This window comes from Aquarana catesbeiana, linkage group LG06, assembly GCF_042186555.1.
Source record: "Aquarana catesbeiana isolate 2022-GZ linkage group LG06, ASM4218655v1, whole genome shotgun sequence".
NCBI classification, from domain to species: domain Eukaryota; kingdom Metazoa; phylum Chordata; class Amphibia; order Anura; family Ranidae; genus Aquarana; species Aquarana catesbeiana.
In genome coordinates this window covers 73544297-73566022 of record NC_133329.1, presented here as the reverse complement: position 1 = coordinate 73566022, position 21726 = coordinate 73544297, and the positions used below count along the sequence as shown (strand labels likewise).

General features: G+C 44.6%; 1 protein-coding gene across 1 annotated transcript in view; it reads right to left on the bottom strand.

Moving 5' to 3' along the window:
• Nucleotides 1–7762, bottom strand: part of LOC141147992 (uncharacterized) — a 134307-nt gene extending 126545 nt beyond the window's left edge. Inside the window, exon 1 of the mRNA XM_073635148.1 lies at nt 7705–7762. Coding sequence (XP_073491249.1) covers nt 7705–7750 — 46 coding nt within the window. The 5' untranslated portion in view covers nt 7751–7762. The remainder of the gene's footprint in view (nt 1–7704) is intronic.
• Nucleotides 7763–21726: the final 13964 nt, after the last annotated feature.

Here is a 21726-nt window from a genome sequence, read left to right as displayed (position 1 = left end):
GTAAATAGTCTAGAAGATAACAGGAACGGATCTAGCTGAACACTGTGAGCAGGACGCACTGCACTAAATGTAAATAGTCTAGATAGAAGATAACAGGAACGGATCTAGCTAAACTGAATACAGTGTATATATATATATGCAACACCTGGGATATATATATATACACAATACACTGTAAGTGCAGCTAACTGACTGACTGTTCTGCCTAATCTATCTAACTCAAATCAAATGACACTGTTTCTCTCTCTCTCTATCTCTCAGCACACCGGAACACACACTACACAGGGCCGCCGTGCAGGCGGCCTTATATAGTGTGGGGCGTGTACTAAATCCCCTGAGCCATAATTGGCGAAAGCCACCCTGGCTTTGGCCAATTACAGCTCTCTCTACTGACGGCGCTGTGATTGGCCAAGCATGCGGGTCATAGTGCATGCTTGGCCAATCATCAGCCAGCAATGCACTGCGATGCCGCAGTGAATTATGGGCCATGACGCGCCACACGAATTTGGCGCGAACGGCCCATATCGTTCGCAATTCGACGGACGGTCGAACAGCCGATGTTCGAGTCGAACATGGGTTCGACTCGAACACGAAGCTCATCCCTAGTGAGGAGAAAAAAAAGCCGATCACCAGCTTCTGTTAAAGGGACATCGGTCCCGAAGAGAAAGGAGGCACACATGCCTACTCTGTGCCTGCCAGTGCCACCTGCCATTGCCACCTGCCAGTACCCACAGTGCCCAGCAGTGTCACCTATCAATGCACACAAGTGCCACCTATCAATGCCCACAATCCCACCTATCAATGCCCACCAGTGGTGCCAATCAATGCCACCTAGCAGTGCTGCCATCAGTGTAAGCAATCAGTGCCCATTATTGCCACCCATCAGTGCCCATCACTGCCACCCATCAGTGCCCATCACTGCCACCTATCGGTGCCCATCAGTGCCGCCTCATCAGCGTACATCAATGAAGGAGAGAAATTACCTGTTTGCAAAATTTTATAACAAAATATAAAAAAAAATATTTTTTTTTTTTTAAAATTCGGTCTTTTTCAATTTTTTTAACAAAAAATAAAAACCGCAGAGGTGATCAAATACCACCAAAAGAAAGCTCTATTTGTGGGAAAAAAATGATAAAAATTTCATTTGGGTACAGTGTTGTATGATTGCGCAATTATAATTCAAAGTGCGTCAGCGCTGAAAGCTGAAAATTGGTCTGGATAGGAGGGGGTTTAAGTGCCCAGAAAGCAAGTGGTTAAATAACAAACATATTATACTTATCTCCACTGTGCAGCTCGTTTTGCACAGAGTAGCCCCGAACCTGGTTTTCTGGGGTCCCCCTGCGGCTCTCGCGGCTCCTCCCCACATCAGATAACCCCCTAGGAGAAGCGATCTCCCGAGGGGGTTACCTTGCGGGCGCTCCCCCAAGTCCAGCATTTGCGTCCATAGACACAAATGCAGTACTCGGCCCCGCCGCCCGGCGCTCGCATCATTGGATTTGATTGACAGCAGCGGGAGTCAATAAAGAGCCGGGACCTCGTGGAGAGAGGGAGAGCGCATCTCCGCCAACAGAAATACGGGGCTCAGGTAAGTAAAATGGGGGGACTGGGGGGCCAGTCACTGCCAGGTGTTTTTTCACCTTAATGCATAGGATGCATTAAGGTGAAAAAACACAAGGGTTTACAACCCATTTAACCCTTTCATGACTAAGCCTATTTTTGATATTTGGTGTTTACAAGTTAAAATCCGTATTTTTTGCTAGAAAATTACTTAGAACCCCCAAACATTATATATATTTTTTTAGCAGAGAATCTAGAGAATAAAATGGCGATTGTTGCAATATTTTTTATCACGCGGTATTTGTGCAGCGGTGTTTTAAACGCAAATTTTTGGAAAAGTGACACTTTCATGAATTTTAAAAAATCCAAACAGTAAAGTTACCCCAATTTTTTTGTATAATGTGAAAGATGATGTTACGCCGAGTAAATAGATACCAAACATGTCACCCTTTATAATTGCACGCACTCGTGGAATGGCGACGAACTACGGTACCTATGAATTTCCATAGGCGACGCTTTAAAAATTTTTTACGGTTACCAGGTTTGAGCTACAGAGGAGGTCTAGGGCTAGAATTATTGCTCTCGCTCTGACGATCGCGGCGATACCTCACATGTGTGGTTTGAACACCGTTTACATATGCGGGCGCGACTTCCGTATGCGTTTTCTTCGCTGCGCGAGCTCGCGGGGACAGGGGCACTTTAAATTTTTTTTTTTTAATTTATTTTATTTATTTTTGTACTTTATAAATTGTGTTTAAAATTTTTTTTTTTTTTTTTTTTACTTTTATTGCTGTCACAAGCAATGTAAACATCCCTTGTGACAGTAATAGGTGGTGACAGGTACTCTTTATGGAGGGATGGGGGGTCTAAAAGACCCCCCATCCCTCCTTTACACTTCAAAGTATTCAGATCGCCGAAAACGGCGAATCTGAATACTGTGTACTTTTTTACATTCGGCGTCATTGGCAGCTGAGTAAACGGGAAGTGACGTCATGACGTTGCTTCCGCGTTTACAACGAGAAGGCTGGAACGAAGCCGCTCGCAGCTTCGTTCCAGTCCGCCCCCAGCCGCCGAAGGCAGCCGAATGGACACCGGGCCTCCCGATCGCACGGGAGGCCCGGTAACAGCGGCGGGAGGTGGCGGGAGGGGGGGGATGTCCCCTCCCGCTCCTCCGGTATAACAGCCGAGCGGCTTTTAGCCGCATCGGTTGTTATACACGGGTAGCCGATCGCCCGCTGTAAGCAACGGTACCGGGATGATGCCTGCACCTGCGGGCATCATCCCGGTATAACCCCGGAAAGCCGAGTACGCATATCTGCGTACGGTCGGCGGGAAGGGGTTAAAGTTCATATAAACCCTAATTGTATGACATTAGATGTACTGTGTATAACAAACCATTGCAATGTTTTGTTTTTTTTCATCCTTTTCGTATCTCCATGCTGTTGATCTCCTCCAGGCTTTTTCAGCCACACCTACTGCAGGGCCGGATACACATCAATGCTCAGGACCGGCTTCCTGATAGTGATAGCAGCAGACCAAGCCTGGACAATGTGTCAGCACAGTCACTTAAAGTTTCATTCTGAAGTCCACATGACAGGGTGACAAGGAGCACACTTAGGAGATAGTTGTCACCCCATAATAGAAAGTGCCTGAGCAACCTATATGGCAGGATCAGGATTTAGTGACACTAAACCATATTCTTATTTTCCAAAAATAATCCATACACATCCACTACCTAATGTCTTGTAAACTATATCAAAAAATTGTTTCTTACTGTGTTTCTCTGCCTCCTTGTAATGTCCTCTATGAGCTCCCAAACCTCTCCTTTTCCCTCCCAGGTCATGTACACTGCTCTATGCACACCACACATCCCCTAGTCCATCTCAAGAGTGAGCAAGAGAGGTGGTTACATTCCTACCCTGTTTCCCCGAAAATAAGACCTAGCGTGATTGTCAGTGAAAGCTGCAATATAAGCCCTACCCCCCAAATAAGCCCTACCCTGTCGGGGAAACAGGGTATATACAGTGGAACCATGGAGAAGGAATGTAGTCGCCCCCTAACAGGAAGTCAGATCACAGCAGCAAAAAAGGAATTTGGAGATATGGAGAAGGATGAGAGCAAAAGAAGGGGCTTTTTTGAGGTAAAGTGGATGTAAACCCCATTCTGAGCCAGGCACATATGTCTGAGTGTTTACTTATCTCTCTCCAAAGTTCTGAGTCCCATGTGTTTCTGCTACTCCATTCTTCTGTTATCAGCATGATAACTTCTGACAAGTTCTCAGACACAGGAGATAAAAGCAGCTGAAAATTTGTGTCAGGGAACTTAGAGACAGATAAGCAGAGAGCTTGTCTATTCAGAATACAGCTCTGCAAGTTTCTTCGTTCCTCTGCCTATGCGCGGGGGAAGGGGGGGTGCCTTTCCTCCAATCAGCTCTCACACAGTGTATGCTCAGACTTCCCTCCCACTGCTGAAACAGGAAGAACATTTTCTAACACTATGTGCACTTTCTAAAGAATATAGAAAGCTGAAGACAGCAGATATACAGTATCTCACAAAAGTGAGTACACCCCTCACATTTTTGTAAATATTTTATTATATCTTTTCATGTGACAACACTGAGGAAATTACACTTTGCTACAATGTAAAGTAGTGAGTGTACAGCTTGTATAACAGTGTAAATTTGCTGTCCCCTCAAAAAAACTCAACACACAGCTATTAATGTCTAAACCGCTGGCAACAAAAGTGAGTACACCCCTAAGTGAAAATGTCCAAATCGTGCCCAAAGTGTCATTATTTTGTGTGGCCACCATTATTTTCCAGCACTGCCTTAAACCCCTTGGGCATGGAGTTAACCAGAGCTTTACAGGTTACCACTGGAGTCCTCTTCCACTCCTCCATGTCGACATCACAGAGCTGGTGGATATTAGAGACCTTGCGCTCCTCCACCTTCCATTTGAGGATGCCCCACAGATGCTCAATAGGGTTTAGGTCTGGAGACATGCTTGGCCAGTCCATCACCTTTACCTTCAGCTTCTTTAGCAATGCAGTGGTCATCTTAGAAGTGTGTTTGGGGTCGTTATCATGTTGGAATACTGCCCTGCAGCCCAGTCTCCGAAGGGAGGGGATCGTGCTCTTCTTCAGTATATCACAGTACATGTTGGCCTTCATGGTTCCCTCCATGAACTGTAGCTCCCCATTCTTCCTACTGATCACCAATGTAAGTAAGCATTCTTCCCATTGAGCTTCGGTGTAAGGGGACTGCCTCTCCTTAACTACTTCCCACCCGGCCTAGAGCAGAATGACGGCTGAGCAGTGGTTCAGTTATCCTGACTGGGCGTCATATGACGTCCAGCAGGATAATAGCTGCCACACGCCCGTGGGGGCGAGCATCGCGGTGATCAACGGTGTGGTGTGTCAGTCTGACACACTGCTACACCGATCTTGGTAAATTGCATCTGACAGAGGATCTTTACCACGTGATCAGCCGTATCCAATCATGGCTGATCACGATGTAAACAGGAAGAGCTGTTTATCGGCTTTTCCTCACTCACGTCTGACAGACGTGACTAGAGGAGAGCCGATTAGCGGCTCTCCTGACAGGGGGGTCTGCGCAGCCCCCCCACGAATGCCAACACTGGACCACCCACAACAGATGGATGACCAGGGATGCCACCCTAGACCACCAGGGATGCCAGTAAGTGCCCAAATAATGCCATTTAGTGCCCACACATCTTGCCAGTCAGTGCCAGTCAGTCAGTGCCTGCCACATGTCTCCTCATCAGTGATGCCCAGCAGTGCCATCTATCAGTGTCCATCAGTGCCACCCATCAGTGTCCATCAGTGCTACCTACCAGTGCCCACCCCTGTACCTATCAGTGCCACCCATAAGTACCCATCAGTGCTGCCTATCAGTGCCGCCTATCAATGCCCATCAGTGCTGCATACCAGTGCCACCTATCAGTGCCAACTCATTGGTGCCACCTCATAAGTGCCCATCCGTGCCACCTTATCAGTGCCCATTAGTGCAGCCTCATCAGTGCCCATCAGTGAAGGAGAAAACTTATTTATTTACAAAATTTTATAACAGAAACAAAGAAAAACTATTTTTTTTCTCCAAATTTTTGATCTTTTTTATTTGTTGCGCAAAAAATACAAATGCCAGCAGTGATCAAATACCACCAAAAGAGGGCTCTATTTGTGGGAACAAAATGACAAAAAAATTTTGGGTACAGTGAATTATTTTTAGCAAGTGTTCCCTGAGACCTAAATATATTTGCAAGGGTTCTGTGATAAAAAGATTGAATAAGGTTTAGGGGTTGATTTACTAAAACTGTAGAGTGTACAATCTGGTGCAGCTCTGCATAGAAACTAGGGTTGCACTGATACCGGTATCGGTGCTTATACTGAGCATTTTTTTGAGTACTCGTGCAAATACTCCGATACCTAATGATACTTTTGCTGTGCGATTTGAGCCCATACAAAATGAATGGTCTCAAATTGCACTGCAAAGAATTGAATGCTATTTTAACCAGAATGTGGTGCAATTCCTGTCTGAATCGCATGCAGCTTTCCCCACCACTCCTGTGTGAACCAGGGCTTGTCATAGTGACTTCAGCCTGGGTTCACACAGGAGCGGTGCAGGAAACCGCATGTGATTCAGACAGGAATCACACAGCATTCCTGTTCAAATTGCATGTGATTCTTTTCAGTGTGATTTGAGACCATTCATTCATTTTGTATAGACTCAAATCGCACTGCAAAGGTATCGGTACTCGGTATCGGCAAATACTTGACCAAAGAGTATCGGTTCTCGTACTTGAAAACAAAAAAGGTATCCGTGCATCCCTAATAGAAACCAATGGGTGTCCAGGTTTTATTGCCAAAGCTAAATTGAACAAGTTGAAGTTAGAAGCTGATTGGTTTCATTGCAGAGGTGCACCAGATTTTGCACTCTCCAGTTTTAGTAAATGAGCCCCTTAGTCTTGCTAAAAAACTGTATACAACCAAAGATATTGATTTGATTTGACATTTTTTAAAACCAAGATTATTCAAAATGTTAAAGCGGTTGTAAACCGCTGAAAAAAAAAAAAACCTGCAAGACAATGCCATAATGTGCATCACATACTGGACCATTATGAAATACTTACCTTAGAATGAATCCCTCCCAGCAGTGCCCGGTCACCACTGAGAGGGCTGACATGTTCCCCTGGCCTTTCTTCCGGGTTCGTGGGCTCCAGCGATGTGAGTGGCCGGTATGCCAGACCTTCAGAGCGCATGCGCCGATGACGTCAGAGGCTGCATGCAGGGTTAAAATCTCCTAAACGGTGTGCGTTTAGGAGATATTCATTTTACCTACAGGTAAAGGCCTTATTATATGCTTATCTGTAGGTAAAAATAACAAAGCAGGGTTTACAACCGCTTTAACATGGTGGAAATTTCATTTTTACAGCTTCAATCCATCCCTGATATTACCACACTACTTTCTTTTTACAGAGACTCATATTTATTGTTACATTATTTTATGAGAAATGTGATGTAATTACATGCTACCGTGTTTCCCCGAAAATAAACCCTAGTTTAAAATGCTTGTAAAATCTTATAATCCACTCTACTACAGTAGTATATAATGTACAATGTGTGTGTTTCAGTAATATAATTGCAGAGAAGAGAGCTCCGTCGGCTCACAGAAGCGCAGAGCGGCGCTATAACGAAGGTATTTGGCACAATTATATTAGAGAAACACACACATTGTACATTATATACTACTGTAATAGAGTGAATTATAGGCTTTTACAAGTCATTTAACTCAGTTCACACTGGGGATTCCTGTCAGACAGGGAGAGAGAGGGGGAGGGAAGACAGCACATTACATGGTAAGACCTACCCGGAAAATAAGCCCTACTGTGTCTTTTGTTGCCAAAATTAATATAACACCTGGGCTTATTTTCGGGGGAAACATGGTATTTGTTTCCTGATGTCCTATATATGGACAGCTTCCTGTGTGATCAGCTCTGTTGCAGGTTAGGAAGGAAACTGAACCTCCTGTGTCCTCTAACTACTACAATCTATCACTAAAACAAAACCCCCACAGTCTTCTTACTGTCCCCCCCGACTGCATAACTGTCAGAATATTTTTAAGATAATTACCTGTTTGTTGCAGACAAAGAAGAAGTAGAAATCGGACAAGCAGCATGTTCACAGGTGAATCCTCTGAACAAAAATACTTTCACTTTCCAAGTCCACTAAGTCCATTCCTTTTTTTTCCCCCCGTTTTTCAACCTATTTGTCTAGGAATATGCAAGAACATAATATATGTGCAACTGTTTATCAAATCTATATTTTCAGTTAAATGCACTCAATTTAATTTCGGCAACACAACCACAATGTAATCCTCAAATCTGTACAAAATTAAAGATGAGGTTGTGTTTAGTAAACATACCAAATGTGTTAAGCTTCAAACCTACATGCTTCCACTAAAAGTGGGCAAATAGTGATGGTACCAAAAATTATCAGCTCGATTTCTAATGCCGCGTACACACGGTCGGACTTTTCGTCTACAAAAGTCCGACGGACGCCGACGGATCAAAGCTGGCTGACAATCTGATCGTGTGTGGGCTTCTCCGGACTTTCAGCTGACTTTTTCAGCCGCAAATCTGGCGGACTTTAGATTTGAAACATGCTTCAAATCTTTACGTCGTAACTACGCCAGGCCCAGAAATCCGCTCGTCTGTATGCTAGTCCGACGGACAAAAACCCACGCTAGGGCAGCTATTGGCTACTGGCTATCAACTTCCTTATTTTAGTTCGATGTACGTCATCACGTACGAATCCGTCGGACTTTTGTGTGATCGTATGTAGGCAAGTCCGTTTGTTAGAAAGTCTGCCGCAAGTCTGCCAAAAGTCTGCCAAAAGTCAGTCGAAAGTCTGTCGGACGGGCTGTCGGACTTTTGTAGCCGAAAAGTCCGACCGTGTGTACGCGGCATAACTCAGGCGTTCGCAAATAATTGTTTATATAGACGCATCCCATTCACACTTGTGCGACTTTTCATGCGACTTTGGACATCAGAGTCGCATGACAAGTCGTTCCCCATGTTTTCCAATGATAATCCTTCATATACTGTATGTGCAACTTAAAGTTGTACCAATTTCAGAGTAGTTCATGCACTACCTTTGTCCGACTTTCATCCAACTTGAGGACCATGGACTTCAATGTCACCCCTCAAAAGTGCATGAAAGTGGTTGCGAGAGGAAGCATGGGGGGGCTCCAAAATGCACCTTCGCCCGTGTAGTCAAAAATCCTTGCACTGGCCCTGGTTATGGACCTTAGATTGTAAGCTCCTTAAGAGAGTGTGAATGTACTACAGTGCCTTGCAAAAGTATTCACCCCCCTTGGCTTTTTACCTATTTTGTTACATTACAGCCTTTAGTTCAATGTTTTTTAATCTGAATTATATGTGATGGATCAGAACACAATAGTCTAAGTTGGTGAAGTAAAATTAGAAAAATATATATATAGAACTAAAGAAAAAGTTTTTTGGGGGCGGGACTTTGAGTGAAGCACCCGGATGCAATAAGAAAGTAGATAATAAGACGGTTTATTAATTGAGTCAGTTTCAAAAATTATTATTTTTCCTACTCATCTTATCTTAAAAAATTTTTCTATTGGCGCTTTAATGCGCAAGCTACTTTTATGAGTATCTTCTACAATACAATTAATCATGTTATTACGTGACCTGTGTATTTGTAAAATACTGTTTTAAATTTGGTTGGATAATGTATCTATATGTGATGATTTATTTTGAAACAATGATATACAATATGCAATGAAATCCCAACCTATGTTCTTGAAACTGACTCAATTAATAAACCATCTTATTTACTTTCTTATTGCATCCGTGTGCTTCACTCAAAGTCCCGCCCCCAAAAAACTTTTTCTTTAATACTAAACAGGGATGGAGGATGGGATCAGTACGGCCCCCCCATCCTCATACAAAGTCCCACCCCATTCATTCATTTTTTTACATATATATAAAACTATTTTTCAGAAATAAAAAAATGAATAATTGGCATGTGCGTATGTATTCACCCCCTTTGTTATGAAGCCCATAAAAAGCTCTGATGCAACCAATTACCTTCAGAAGTCCCATAATTAGTGAAATGATGTCCACCTGTGTGCAATCTAAGTATCACATGATCTGTCATTACATATACACACCTTTTTGAAAGGCCCCAGAGGCTGCAACACCTAAGCAAGAGGCACCACTAACCAAACACTGCCATGAAGACCAAAGAACTCTCCAAACAAGTAAGGGACAATGTTGTTGAGATGTACAAGTCAGGGATAGGTTATAAAAAAATATCCAAATCTTTGATGATCCCTAGGAGCATCATCAAATCTATCATAACCAAATGGAAAGAACATCAAGAGACGGCTGCACACCAAAACTCATGGACCGGGCAAAGGGGGCATTAATCAGAGAGGCAGCACAGAGACCTAAGGTAACCCTGGAGGAGCTGCAGAGTTCCACAGCACACTGGAGTATCTGTACATAGGACGATGTTGGATAGTGTCAGGTAAGTCGTCCGCAGAGTACAGCTGATGCTCTCAGGCGCACACCTGTGCGCAGGCGCCAACAGAGTATTCACAGAACAGCCACGGGCGCATCAGTAAATGCACGGGCACACCTGTCATCAGAACTGGCGCCAGACGGCATATTTAAACACAGACTCAGTACTGGCTGGTTGCTGCTTGGTCTACAGCATGTACCTGAATTCTTGTTACCTGTGTTGACTCCTGATTACAGATCCGGCCTGCTACCTGACTTCTCTCCTGCCTGCTGTTTATTCCTGATCTGCCTACCCGCTGCCAAACCTGCCCGTGACCTAAATTCTCTCCTGCCTGCTGTTTGTACCTGATCTGCCTACCTGCTGCCAAACCTGCCTGTGACCTGACTTCTCTCCTGCCTGCCATTTGTACCTGATCTGCCTTCCTGCTGCCAAACTTGCCTGTGACCTGACTTCTCTCTTGCCTGCTGTTGTACCTGATCTGCCTAGCCATTGCCAAATCTGCCTGTGACCTGACTACGTTCCTGCCAGCTGCGACATCTGATTTGTCTCTCTGCTGCCGAGACCTGCCAGTGATCCAGCTACGCTCCTGTCTGCTACCAGTCAAGTCCAGCTGCCCACCTGTGTGATCCTGGCAACTACCTACACAGACTTCAGGACTTTCCCTAGGCACTGTTACTCCACCGTGCTCCAGCGCCAGCTGTTCCACTACCAGCGACCCTAGAGCCAGAGTTGTACGGGAGGCCTTCCTCTACACGTCAGGCTCACCACCAGGTACGTGACAGTACCAAGCAGCCATGACTGAGCCTGCAGGAGGAACCTCTCCCCTACATGAAGTCTGCCAATGTCTCACAGGCCTTACTCAAGCGGTCAAGTCCCTGCAGGAGAAATACGTGCTTCTTGTGGAGAATGTCCAAGTCCAGCTCTCTTCTGCCATTCCCGCTGCGGTGATGACATCCCCGGAACCACGGGTGCCTAGCCCTGACAGATTTTCTGGAGACCGGACTAAGTTCAGAGCGTTCCGCAATGCCTGTCAGCTCTATTTTTCACTCACGCGACTGACTTTTTCTGCAGAGACTACAAAGGTGGGGTTCATTATATCTCTGCTTCAAGGTGAGCCCCAAACCTGGGCTCATCGTCTGTTGGAAAAGAAGGACATACAACTAAATACTATGTCCTCTTACTGCCATTCAATGACCAAGTTATACGAGGACCCTCTACTAACCACTACTGCCGAGTCCTCCCTCCTTGCACTCCGACAAGGCCGCAGAGCGGTCAAGGACTATATAATGGACTTCAGGTGCTGGAGTGCAGATACCAGCTGGAATAACGCAGCTCTGCGACATCAATTCTGCCAGGGGTTATCGGAAGACTTGAAAGACGCGTTAGCTGGTGTGGGTGCTCCAAGCTCCCTGGAGGACCTAATTACATTATCAATTCAGGTCGACCATTGTCTGCGAGAAGTAGAAGATTAGAAGATTGGGAGAAGTCAGCAGTTCCATCCCAACCTGTATGGATGATGCCTAAGCTTCCAGTTCCTGTTTGGCCGACATCTGTCAAGTTGGCCTCTCCTGCACCCGAGACTGTAACACCCACACGACTAGGCCTGATTCGCCCATCACTGTCCCCTGAGGAACAGACATGACGTCTTCAAGGCAGCTTCTGCCTCTACTGCGGCGGGGCGGGTCACTATGTACCTTACACGGGGCTCCATATGTTTTGGAAATGTTTATACCTTACTTAAATGATTAACGATACAAATATAAGTGATTAAACCTTTGTCTATATAAGAATAAAAACAAACGATATCAGGGCAAAAAGATAAACCATTACATTTATTTACACAGAAAAGAAAGGTAGAATAATTAGAATTTATCATATATCTCTAGTGATGCCACAAGTACAGTGATGCTTTAGGCTGCAAAGATAATCTAGGCCAAACTCAGAAATAGTTACAATGGACATACACAAGCTATACAATATTCTAAGACAACTCCTAGGATACAAAAAGGTAGGAAAGAAACAGAAAGGGAGATACCAGTATACATTACTCAGACAGCATATCCCCTCGATGGTCTGGGGCTGGGTACACAGAGAGGGTGAACTTTTAACTCTCTCCCTCTTTTATATGCATTCTCCACCAATCAACAGATGCCCCACATTCATTGGTTCCAAGTTGCCTCAAAGTCTGGTTGGCTACATTTGAAGCCTACTTGCTCTTTGGCTTATAGTTGCCTCCAATTCTGATTGGTCACATCTGAAGCTGTCCAGAAGTTCATGCTAGGACATTGCTGGAACATTAAAACCTTCAGTGCCTCACAGTCTATGAATTAATGAACAATCTCCTTTGATCCCCCCAGCACAAGCAGGTTGGACATTAGCATGTTAATGGACCCCTGATGAATTGAAGCCTTAAGCCCGGTTCACACAGGGGCGGCACGACTTGCAGGTCGCCTCAGCGAGGCGACCTGCAAACGACTGCCCGGGCGACTTGCAAAACGACTTCTGTATAGAAGTCTATGCAAGTCGCCCCAAGTCGCCCCCAAAGTAATACAGGAACCTTTTTCTAAGTCGGAGCGACTTGCGTCGCTCTGATTAGAACGGTTCCATAGCACAGAACGGGAGGCGACTTGTCAGGCGACTAGGTCGCCTGACAAGTCGCCCCAGTGTGAACCGAGCCTTAAGGTCTGCCAACACTCTTTGATTCAATTAACACCTGGGGACCTTCCCTGGTTCACACTGGTGTAACTACATTCCTAACAAGGTAACAAGGTGAGCTATGCTCTATCATGATATTAAAAAACATATACCCATATATATATATATATATATATATATATATATATATATATATATATATCTCTACACATTTTATATATATATATACACACACACACACATACACATGCCCGCATACCTACACACACACATATACATACATCCTATGGGGCAAGGGAGTTTAATTGGAGTCCTTGCAATGGTCCACTTGAATCTCATTGATATAAATATGGAATTCAATATCTCTATCACATTTCCCCCTGAAGTTCATTCTTGAACTTATATCCTCCTTCAATGATCTTGCACCCACCCACAACCGCCCAGAAGCCCAGACCCTTCCCCACCACCACTGCGGCCTCCTCTTCCTTTCTTGAACACGCCGGAACTCCTCAAGGTAGGCTTAAGACAGCAAACAAATCCTGGTGCCTTTGAGACTTTACATCCAAACCATGAGTGTCTGTACTGCAATGTTTCATCGCCCCTCTGCCTTGGAAGAGCGGAACTCCAACATTGATGGCGGGATCCTGGCCTATCTAGTCCTGTAACTTGGTAAGAGCGTGTAATGATTAGATCGGACCGCGAGACAGCACTTTTCAGCATGGTGAAGGAACGTTCAGGAAAGTCTTATTTGTGACACATTTATTAAGAAATAACTTGGTTGTCGTTGCTTCTTCAGGTAGTGGTCAGGCGGGCCTCCAGACAGTCGTGCATGAATACAAAAAGAGAGAGGAGAACGTTAGTGTACAGATATTGGAGGAATGCCGGACAGGAGCAGAGTGTTGGCCATTAAGAGTAAATACTTATAAGGGGTGTAATGTGGACGAGTAGAGTGGGATCCCCACAGGGAGTCTGAGCAACAGCCAGTATCATCCATGGCCCTTGATGGTAGGGATAGTCAACACTGCCTGTTATTGCCAGGTCCCTGGGTTCACCGCACCTGCTCACGGGGGTCAGATTAAAGCAGTAGGTAGACTAGGGGAGGTAGAATTACATTAAGACATAAAAACTGGATGTCCAGGGATACTTTAGTTAGAATATGGTACTTGCGGGCAGTCAAAGGCTTTTTTAAACAAAAATGATATGACTGATGTCTTAGTTATATTATCTTGAGAAGATAGATGATAGAAACCAAAGGAAAAACTTAGAGAGCATAATATTAAGAGCCCTTGCACACTGGGGCGGGGGGCGGCGTCGGCGGTAAAACGCCGCTATTATTAGCGGCGTTTTACCGCCGGTATGCGGCCGCTAGCGGGGCGGTTTTAACCCCCGCTAGCGGCCGAGAAGGGGTTAAATACCACCGCAAAGCGCCTCTGCAGAGGCGCATTGCCGGCGGTATAGCCGCGCCGTCCCATTGATTTCAATGGGCAGGAGCAGTAAAGGAGCGGTATACACACCGCTCCTTCACCGCTCCGAAGATGCTGCTGGCAGGACTTTTTTTACCGTCCTGCCAGCGCATCGCTCCAGTGTGCAAGCCCTCGGGGCTTTCATACTGGAATGCAAGGAGCGGCACTTTCGGGGCGGTTTGCAGGCGCTATTATTAGCGCAATAGCGCCTGCAAACCGCCCCAGTGTGCAAGGGCTCTAAAGAAGGAAAAGGAACGGAAGAGATGTGAGTAATGAAAATGAACAGGAAAAATAGTGGAAATAATAAAAAAAAGAACAAAAAAATGAAAAAAACTACAGATTGAATGCTGCTCCAACCAAGACTGTTAAAGAACCTTGAATCTGTATTAAAAAAAAAAACGAATACATTGGTTGAAAAAAATAATAAAAAAAAAATAAAAACAAAAGAATAAAAACAAATGTTTTTCTTTAACCACTTGCTTACTGGGCACTTAAACCCCCCTCCTGCCCAGACCAATTTTCAGCTTTCAGCGCTGTCACACTTTGAATGACAATTACTCAGTCATGCAACACTGTACCCAAATGAATTTTTTGTCCTTTTTTTCATACAAATAGAGCTTTCTTTTGGTGGTATTTGATCACCTCTGGGTTTTTTATTTTTTGCGCTATAAATGAAAAAAGACCGAAAATTTTGAAAAAAAAACGCATTTTTCTTAGTTTCTGTGATAAAATTTTGCAAATTAGTAATTTTTCTTCATAAATTTTGGCCACAATTTATACTGCTACATATCTTTAGTAAAAATAACCCAAATTAGTGAATATTATTTGGTCTCTGTGAAAGTTAGAGAGTTTACAAGTTATGGTGCAAATCATAAAAAATTGATCACACCTGAAGTACTGGCGGCCTATCACATTTCTTGCGACCCGAACAAGTCAGGAAAGTACAAATACGCCCCAAATGACCCCTTTTTTGAAAGTAGACAATCCAAGGTATTTAGTAAGATGCATGGTGAGGTTTTTGATGTGGTAATTTTTTCCCACAATTCTTTGCAAAATGAAGATTTCCCCCCCCCACAAAATTGTCATTGTAATAGGTTATTTCTCTCACATGGCATGTATATACCACAAATAACACCCCAAAATACATTCTGCTACTCCTCCTGAGTATTACGATACCACATGTGTGGGACTTTTTCACAGCCTGGCCACATACAGAGGCCCAACATGCAGGGAGCACCATCACGTGTTCTAGGAGCATAAATTACACATCTAACTACCTATTACACTTTTGAAGGCCCTGGAGCACCAGGACAATGACACGTGACACTGACATGGCACTGATGACAGATGGCACTGATACGCGGCACTGATGACAGATGGCACTGATACGTGGCACTGATGACAGATGGCACTGATACGTGGCAGTGATGACAGATGGCACTGATACGTGGCACTGACACTGATGTGGCACTGATGACAGATGGCACTAATACGTGGCACTGCCCTCTAATTAATTAGGTGCTATAAACTGGTGTGGTAAGTGAACCCTGGTAATAAAATTAGGTGTCCATAGTGCAATCTACACAGATTGTTCAGAAATAACCAAAAAACGAAAAAACAAAAAAACAATAACCTCAGTACATGAGACACTAATAAATAAATAAAATCCCCCCAGTGGGGTAAATAAGTATGTCAAATTAGAAAGTGAAAAGATAAAAGTGAACTCTGTGATTAAATAGAAAGAATACAAAATATTATGTTTCCTCAAAACTCAAAAGTTTTGGGACACGATGGCGCCAAGGATGATGTGGAATATGTGATGGAAAATAATTAATTATATGTGTATGTAATGCTACTGTAGTATCCGTGTTGCCATTACCATGTGTATATACAAATTAATAACTTGGGTCGTGAATTACTCCAATATTCAAAAGTATTGGGACACCGTGGCGTTTGTGAAACGTGAAATATCTTATTGTAACACCCTATTAGCAAACTCCCTATAAGTTAAATGCAAATATATAAAAGCATACAACAGCCATAAAATCCGATTGTATAAGTGCAAGATAAGCAATCATTAGCTTCTGTAAAGTCCATGCAAGGGGTCGTATATTTATAACCAGGTGGAGAAGACAAAGTTCAAGTATAAATGCTGTTTATTTCATCCTTGGGGACACACTACAGTGACTTCTGTGCCTTTCAATCAAGATGGTGACTTTGAGGTGCTCACCCCCCAATGATACCCCACTCACCAGAGATGATCACCCCTGCAGGGGTACCGAGCGACAGAGTGGGTGTCTCAGGACAGGTGATGTTCACTCCTAGTGTGCTTCCATTCCTCTACTGCGTACGGTCCTCACAGCTACTCCAGGGAAAAGATGTGCTCTAATATGATCAGGCTATTCCAACGATTTGCCACCTTAAACTCTCTTTCAAAACGTCCTATGACGAAACGCGTAAGGCGGAGTCACGCTCACACGTCATACCCGGAAGTGCTGGCTGGAACGCACGGTGAAACGCACGCCCGCAGTTCGCTGCCGGTTCCATCCCTGCACACAGCGGTGCTCGTTTAAACTTTTACATCAGTTTTGGCTTGTAACCTGTGGACATTTTTTACTGGGACTCTCTTGTAACGCTTATGTGCAATAAATTTATAAAACGTACTTCACGAAGGAGGCCCCCTTGTGTTTTTTCTCCGTTATATTGGAGAGTTTAAGGTGGCAAATCGTTGGAATAGCCTGATCATATTAGAGCACATCTTTTCCCTGGAGTAGCTGTGAGGACCGTACGCAGTAGAGGAATGGAAGCACACTAGGAGTGAACATCACCTGTCCTGAGACACCCACTCTGTCGCTCGGTACCCCTGCAGGGGTGATCATCTCTGGTGAGTGGGGTATCATTGGGGGGTGAGCACCTCAAAGTCACCATCTTGATTGAAAGGCACAGAAGTCACTGTAGTGTGTCCCCAAGGATGAAATAAACAGCATTTATACTTGAACTTTGTCTTCTCCACCTGGTTATAAATATACGACCCCTTGCATGGACTTTACAGAAGCTAATGATTGCTTATCTTGCACTTATACAATCGGATTTTATGGCTGTTGTATGCTTTTATATATTTGCATTTAACTTATAGGGAGTTTGCTAATAGGGTGTCACAATAAGATATTTCACGTTTCACAAACGCCAATACTTTTGAATATTGGAGTAATTCACGACCCAAGTTATTAATTTGTATATACACATGGTAATGGCAACACGGATACTACAGTAGCATTACATACACATATAATTAATTATTTTCCATCACATATTCCACATCACCCTTGGCGCCATCTTGTCCCAAAACTTTTGAGTTTTGAGGAAACATAATATTTTGTATTCTTTCTATTTAATCACAGAGTTCACTTTTATCTTTTCACTTTCTAATTTGACATACTTATTTACCCCACTGGGGGGATTTTATTTATTTATTAGTGTCTCATGTACTGAGGTTATTGTTTTTTTGTTTTTTGGTTATTTCTGAACAATCTGTGTAGATTGCACTATGGACACCTAATTTTATTACCAGGGTTCACTTACCACACCAGTTTATAGCACCTAATTAATTAGAGGGCAGCGCCGTCTTTATTCTCATATCATTCACTTATTCAATAATTGGACCCTTTGGGGTACCAATCAGGAATAGGCAGCAGCTCTCACACTGTCCTAAGCGCGGACCTATCTACCTATAATACGTGGCACTGATGACAGATGGCACTAATACGTGGCACTGATGACAGATGGCACTAATACGTGGCACTGATGACAGATGGCACTAATACGTGGCACTGATGACACGTGACACTGATGACAGATGGCACTAATATGTGGCACTGATGACAGGTGGCACTAATGACAGGTGGCACTAATGACAGGTGGCACTAATGACAGGTGGCACTGATGACAGGTGGCACTGATGACAGGTGGCACTAATACGTGGCACTGATGACAGGTGGCACTGATGACATGTGACACTGATGACAGATGGCACTAATACGTGGCACTGATAGATGGCACTAATACGTGGCACAGATGGCACTGATGACAGATGGCACTGATACGTGGCACTGATGACAGATGGCACGTGACACTGACAGGTGGCACTGATGACAGATGGCACTGATGACAGATGGCACTATGTGGCACTGATGACAGATGGCACTGATGACAGATGGCACTATGTGGCACTGATAACAGATGGCACTGATGACAGATGGCACTATGTGGCACTGATGACAGATGGCACTGATGACAGATGGCACTATGTGGCACTGATGACAGATGACAGGGACAGATGGCACTGGGGATAGATAGAATGGGCATGATAGTTGGGACAGATGGCAGGGACAGATGGCAGTTTTAAAACTTTATTTTCGTTTTTTTTTTTTTTTTTCCCACTTACCGCCGCAGCGATTCGTTCTCCCTCCTCACACGCTGTCTGTGTGAGGAGGGAGAGCCGCAGAACACCGGCGATGAGAGAGGATCTCATATGTAAACATATGAGATCCTCTCTCATTGGCACAGCCGATCGCGCTGAAAACGGCTGCTGTCATTGGCAGTTTTCAGCGATCTGTGACTGGCTGTGTCCGAGGGACACGGCCAGCACAGAACTTCCCCGATGCGCGCCCGCGGGAGCGCGCAACGCGGAAGTAAACACCAGGACGTCCAGGGACGGCCGCCCGGCAGATAGCGTCCGCGCTGCAGCCGTCTTTCGGCTATAGCGTGGGCGCGAAGTGGTTAAAAAAACTCCTCTCCCATTAACAGTATTTTTGCAGGTCAGGTACACAGGTCAGATATTAACAACAAAAGGGAGAAAATAAAAAATAAAATAAATAAAAAATAATAAAAAATGATTAAAACTTTTAGAATTTAGGTAAACCTGACTGCACTTTATTACTAAAAATTGAAGAGGCTTATCCCTAGAACAATATAGTTGTAGGGTCCTCTCTTAAATGCGCAACTTCTTTGTACTGATCTGGATTGGATCTGGCTTCCTCAGAGAATTGTTTCTGAGTAAGGCTCGATTCACACAGGGGCAACACGACTTCAGCGCGATTTTGCAAGGCGACTTCAACGCGGCTTCAATGCAACTTCAGAGCGACTTTAAGCAAATTACAACGCGACTTCAAGTCGCCTCCAGGACAGGCGACTTTGGCTGTGGCCAATCACAGAATAATCAGCTCTCTGGGAGGGAGGGGTTTGCCTGGGCAAACTAATTTTTTTCCCTGTAAAGTCGCTTCAATGTAGATGGAGATCCGACTTGGAGGCGACTTCCATTGAATTCTATGGGTACAGGTCGCCTACGAGTCGAATCCAAGTAGTACAAGTAGTACGCTCTGAAGTCGGAGCGACTTCAGTAGTGTCAATTAAGACGCTCTCATTCACTTTAATGTAAAGCTCACAGTAAAGCGACTTGGGGCGACTTGAGGGCTTACAAGTCGGATCCCAAGTTGTCCTAGTGTGAACCGACCCTTAGTGGCCTTTCTGTTCCTTGAGAGAAGATACCTCGTTGGGGTACACATTCTCATAGCTTTGGCGTTCATTCTCCTGATAGTAATGCACATTATTACCTGCAAAGAGAAAAGCAATAAGGCTGCACAGGTTAGGACAACAACAGGGTGGAGCAAAATGTTTAGGAAAGCGGTAGCGTTAGGACTGTACCCAAATAAACTTTCCCACCAGGAAACCTTAGCGTCTGCGTCTAGGGCGTGGGATACTTGGATCAATCTATTTTGATCATGGGTGAGTTGTATGGTGGCTTGTTTCTCAGCATCACTTAGTACATTTAATATTTCATCCTGTTGTCCAAAATCCATCAGCCACACCTTTAACTCAGCCCCAAATCCCAGAGGAAGTTTCTGTAGGTGTAAGGGAATGTCAGGTTTGCTATAAAACCTTTCTTCAGGGGTGATCGGTGTACCACCTGGTGTTCCTGCTATATCCATGCCACAGGCCAGAGGAGGTGTACCATAGACTCCCCGAGGTAGTGTACCCTGCTGAGTACCATTTAACTTGATGCTGAAAACAGTGCATCATTAGACATGTGATACCAGCACCAGTACCCTGGTCTCCAGTCTCAAATATTTTTAACTTTGTTTAGGACCAGATGGGACACTACCCCAGCATCTATTAGACATGACCCCCTCCTGTGCCAGCATTGTTGCCTTTTCCCATAGCACAACACCTACCTTTCTCTAGCACTCATCAGTATCAGTCATCTGAGGCTGTCCATACTCAAACCATCAGAACAAGATGGACTCCAGGGTGTAACCCAGTAGAGTCTGATAGGATAGTACCCAGATTGACTGTGATATCTGCACAATGTTCCATCCCTGCCATTAGGGATGAGAACAGTGCAAGTAAGATTTTTGACGATCCTGGAACTGAGTCATCCACCAATCTATTACGACTCATAGGCAACCTGGAAACTACCCCCACCTGTCTGTCCTTGCAAAGTGATGCTGGACAGAGCAAGTTGGCTTTTCTAACCCCTTCCCTGATATGTAGCACAAGACCCCCCCCCCCCCCAATGTGATCCTGAGTATCTCCAGCTCCATAGTGTTTTAAGGTACCCAGTGCCCCACCTCCAGCTCCAAAGACAGTCTCCATTAAGCCTCTCTTTCCTAAGGATGGCAAATAGTCAGAATACCCGGATTGAAAACCACCTGCTACCAGGTACACTTGTTTCTTCATAGAGGCTGCACACCTTATGGGGCACGGGTCTTCCTGTCATGCAGGACACAGACCACTAGTTAAAGTGGAGGGCCACCCTGGAAAAGAAAATGCCACCAAAAATCCTAAAAAAATTAAAAAAAAACATTTGGAAACAAAAATTTTTTTTATACTTACCTAAACCCTTGTTGCTAGGCAGTCTTCCTAATCTGCCTCTTCCTATTCCGCGGCGTGTTCTTCTCCTCGGTGAGCAGCCCCGTTGTCTTCTGGGAACTGTGTGTGTTCCCAGAACACCACGGGGCCATTCACAGATCGCCGCGCCGCTCATGCATGCGCAGTAGGAAACTGGCAGTGAAGCCGCAAGGCTCCACTGCCTGTTTCCCTTACCTAGGATGGCGGTGCCATGACCCGAGAGCCGAGGACAGGTAAGTCTAGTTATTTAAAGTCAGCAGCTACAGTGTTTGTAGCTGCTGACTTTAAAACATTTTTTTAGCTGGCCAGAATCCCGCTTTAAGGTACGCAAGAAGTCTAGGACAGGAAGGACACCTATGGGTATTAACTGAGGAGAATACAGCATGCCCACACAACTCCATCCCTGTGCCTGGATTTTAGAGACCATGCCCAGGGTATACAATGCACCTCTACCTATGGTTAGGTTCAAGGAACACCCTCGAGTTCCATGACTAACGTTACATCGGTATTCTTTAGGACACAGAAACAAACTCGTCTATGTCCCAAATAATACCCAGGTGCTTCCTTCCCAGCAGTG